Below are 2432 nucleotides of genomic sequence, written 5' to 3'. Positions count from 1 at the left end.
TTATGCATATATAAAGACACACACATACAGCACATATTTTGAAAATATTTACATGCATATATTTAATATATAAACGTAACATTTTTCTTAAATATATACATGCATGTGTGTGTATTTATATATACATTATAAATATACACAGTACACATTATGTAAACAAAAACTTATTTTGGATGCGATTAATCATTTGACAGCACTAATACAGATTAAGAATTACATAATATATGTATGTGTACTGTGTATATTTATTATGTATATATAAATACACACACATACTGTATATATTATAATATAAAAATATTTACTTGTATATACATTTATATATTTATATTTGTATATTTTATATTATATATAAATATATTTAATATATAAACATAACTTATTTTTCTTAAATACATGCATGTGTTTGTATTTATATATATATATATATATACATAATAAATATACACAGTACACATTATGTAAACAAAAACTTATTTTGGATGCGATTAATCATTTGACAGCACTAATACAGATTAAGAATGCTCTCATAAATTCATCAACAACTTTCACATTTACATTTATTCTAAATGTCTGAAAAATCAGCTGAATCTTCACATACACAAACACGCGCCACCAATAAAAATCACTTAAGCACACAAATATAAAGCTGTAAAGGAAAGGTTGTGCAGGACGCCCTTATATGGAGAAGGGTTGGGCGTGCTTCATTCAAATTACTGCACATTTCAAATTATATGAATTATGAAATACATTAATTAGGTGGAATTTTTTCATGAGAAGTTCTCCTGTGCATATAGATATGAATAATCCACATAATTATTAGTGAATAAGACCCATTGTGTTTTATTGCTAAACTGGGACACCAATTTACACCCTATTTGTGGAAAGTGCCTATAGCTGTTCATCTCACTGATCATTCAGCCAGTGAAATCTGCTGGAAGGTTTATACATAAATCATAAGAGTTAGTCATGTTAACATTGTCTTTCAAAAATACATAAATAATATGTCTGGTTTGCAAGATTCCAGTAAATGAAGTCCACAATAATGTGTGATTTGGGTGGCCGCACACCTGCGCCTTTCATTGAGTATTATTCTGCAGTGATGCTTTTCTCCACAGATACAAGCTGCCGCCTCTAAATAACATGACACTGAATACATGCCAACTGCCTTAGCAATAAACAGCACAAAGCCATTTCATATTTATAGTCCCCCACCATCATATTTTCCAGTTCAGACTGTCAGTCTCTCGCACACAGTCTTCTGGAAATCATATTGCTCCCGAAGGTGCATTTGTGAAAACTACCTATTCAGCGGCCATCATTTGGATGATTTATACAAATATGTTTATGAACCACAGTGAAATATATCGCACAGCTATTATCATTCATATCCAGCTACATGCACTTAAATCTGGAATTACAATGCGCCTCAGCAACTGAATTAACTCTGAATGGATCTGGAGAGAGTTCAGGGTGGAAAGCACCTGGAAGCCACTCTGAATTCAGCAAAGAAATGATCACTTGAACCAAATGTGAGCTTTAATTGAGGGATTGCATTGGAGTTTTACTTGACATGATGTGAAAAGTTAAAGACATGTAATTACGTTTAGCTTGGATGTACAAAATCATTGTAATTGAAACATGAATAAATATGCTTCCTATGAATATATACGTATTCATATTTTCTTAGAAAATAAGTTTTAGTTCGCCACGTTTGGACCATGAATTGCAGCACAAGTCACTAGGTTAAATGGAATCTGAATGCTAGTTCAGGCCGCCGCTTGCCATTTCTTTGCGAGACTGATTATTTATTATTGAAGTGTTTCTTTGTGGGATGTTTTGATGGGTGTATGACTGACGTTCAACACGTTCCCCCAGACGCGCTGTGACCGGATGGCGGCGTTTCTTGTTCCATATTTGAAGATGCAGGTTCGCTCACCGCCGGGGTCAGAACGTGACGACACACTGGACATGTGCCAGACTGAAAATCATGAAAAGACAGTATTCGGTGGCCACCATTAGGGTTGGGTACCAAAACCCGGTACCAATATGGCACCGGTACCTATGTAACCGGTATGTACTAGAACTGAATCCGAACCCAGATTTCGGTGCCATGCCTAAGCGATCGATTGAAACACTTGTCCTCTGGTTCTCCGAAACTGACGTAAGAAGCATCATCACTGGCACCGCACGTGAAAAAAAATTTCTCGACTGAGAAAATGCACGTGAACTCAAGTCGGAAAGCTCTAATAACACAAATCCAACACATCTTGTGTTGTTTTCACATTCCGACTTAAAAGCACAACTCGGGAAATGAGAGCATCAAAGGAGCGTGTGAATGCAGTAATTTTACACTTGCTCTGATGGCAACAGGTAGCCTTCCGTCAACTAAGCTAAACATGCTTAAATTAAAATGCCTAAAGCTAAACTTC

General features: G+C 35.2%; 1 protein-coding gene across 1 annotated transcript in view; it reads right to left on the bottom strand.

Moving 5' to 3' along the window:
- Nucleotides 1-773: 773 nt before the first annotated feature.
- The window catches only part of LOC107691728 (E3 ubiquitin-protein ligase Praja-2-like), a 16169-nt gene continuing 14510 nt past the window's right edge, over nt 774-2432 (bottom strand). Inside the window, exon 9 of the mRNA XM_016490520.1 lies at nt 774-1981. Coding sequence (XP_016346006.1) covers nt 1862-1981 — 120 coding nt within the window. The 3' untranslated portion in view covers nt 774-1861. The remainder of the gene's footprint in view (nt 1982-2432) is intronic.

The sequence above is a fragment of the Sinocyclocheilus anshuiensis genome, unplaced genomic scaffold, assembly GCF_001515605.1.
Source record: "Sinocyclocheilus anshuiensis isolate Anshui unplaced genomic scaffold, SAMN03320099.WGS_v1.1 scaffold246, whole genome shotgun sequence".
Taxonomy (NCBI): Eukaryota; Metazoa; Chordata; class Actinopteri; order Cypriniformes; family Cyprinidae; genus Sinocyclocheilus; species Sinocyclocheilus anshuiensis.
The sequence above is the reverse complement of the archived record's forward strand: the minus strand, read 5'-3'. Positions and strand labels throughout refer to the sequence as shown.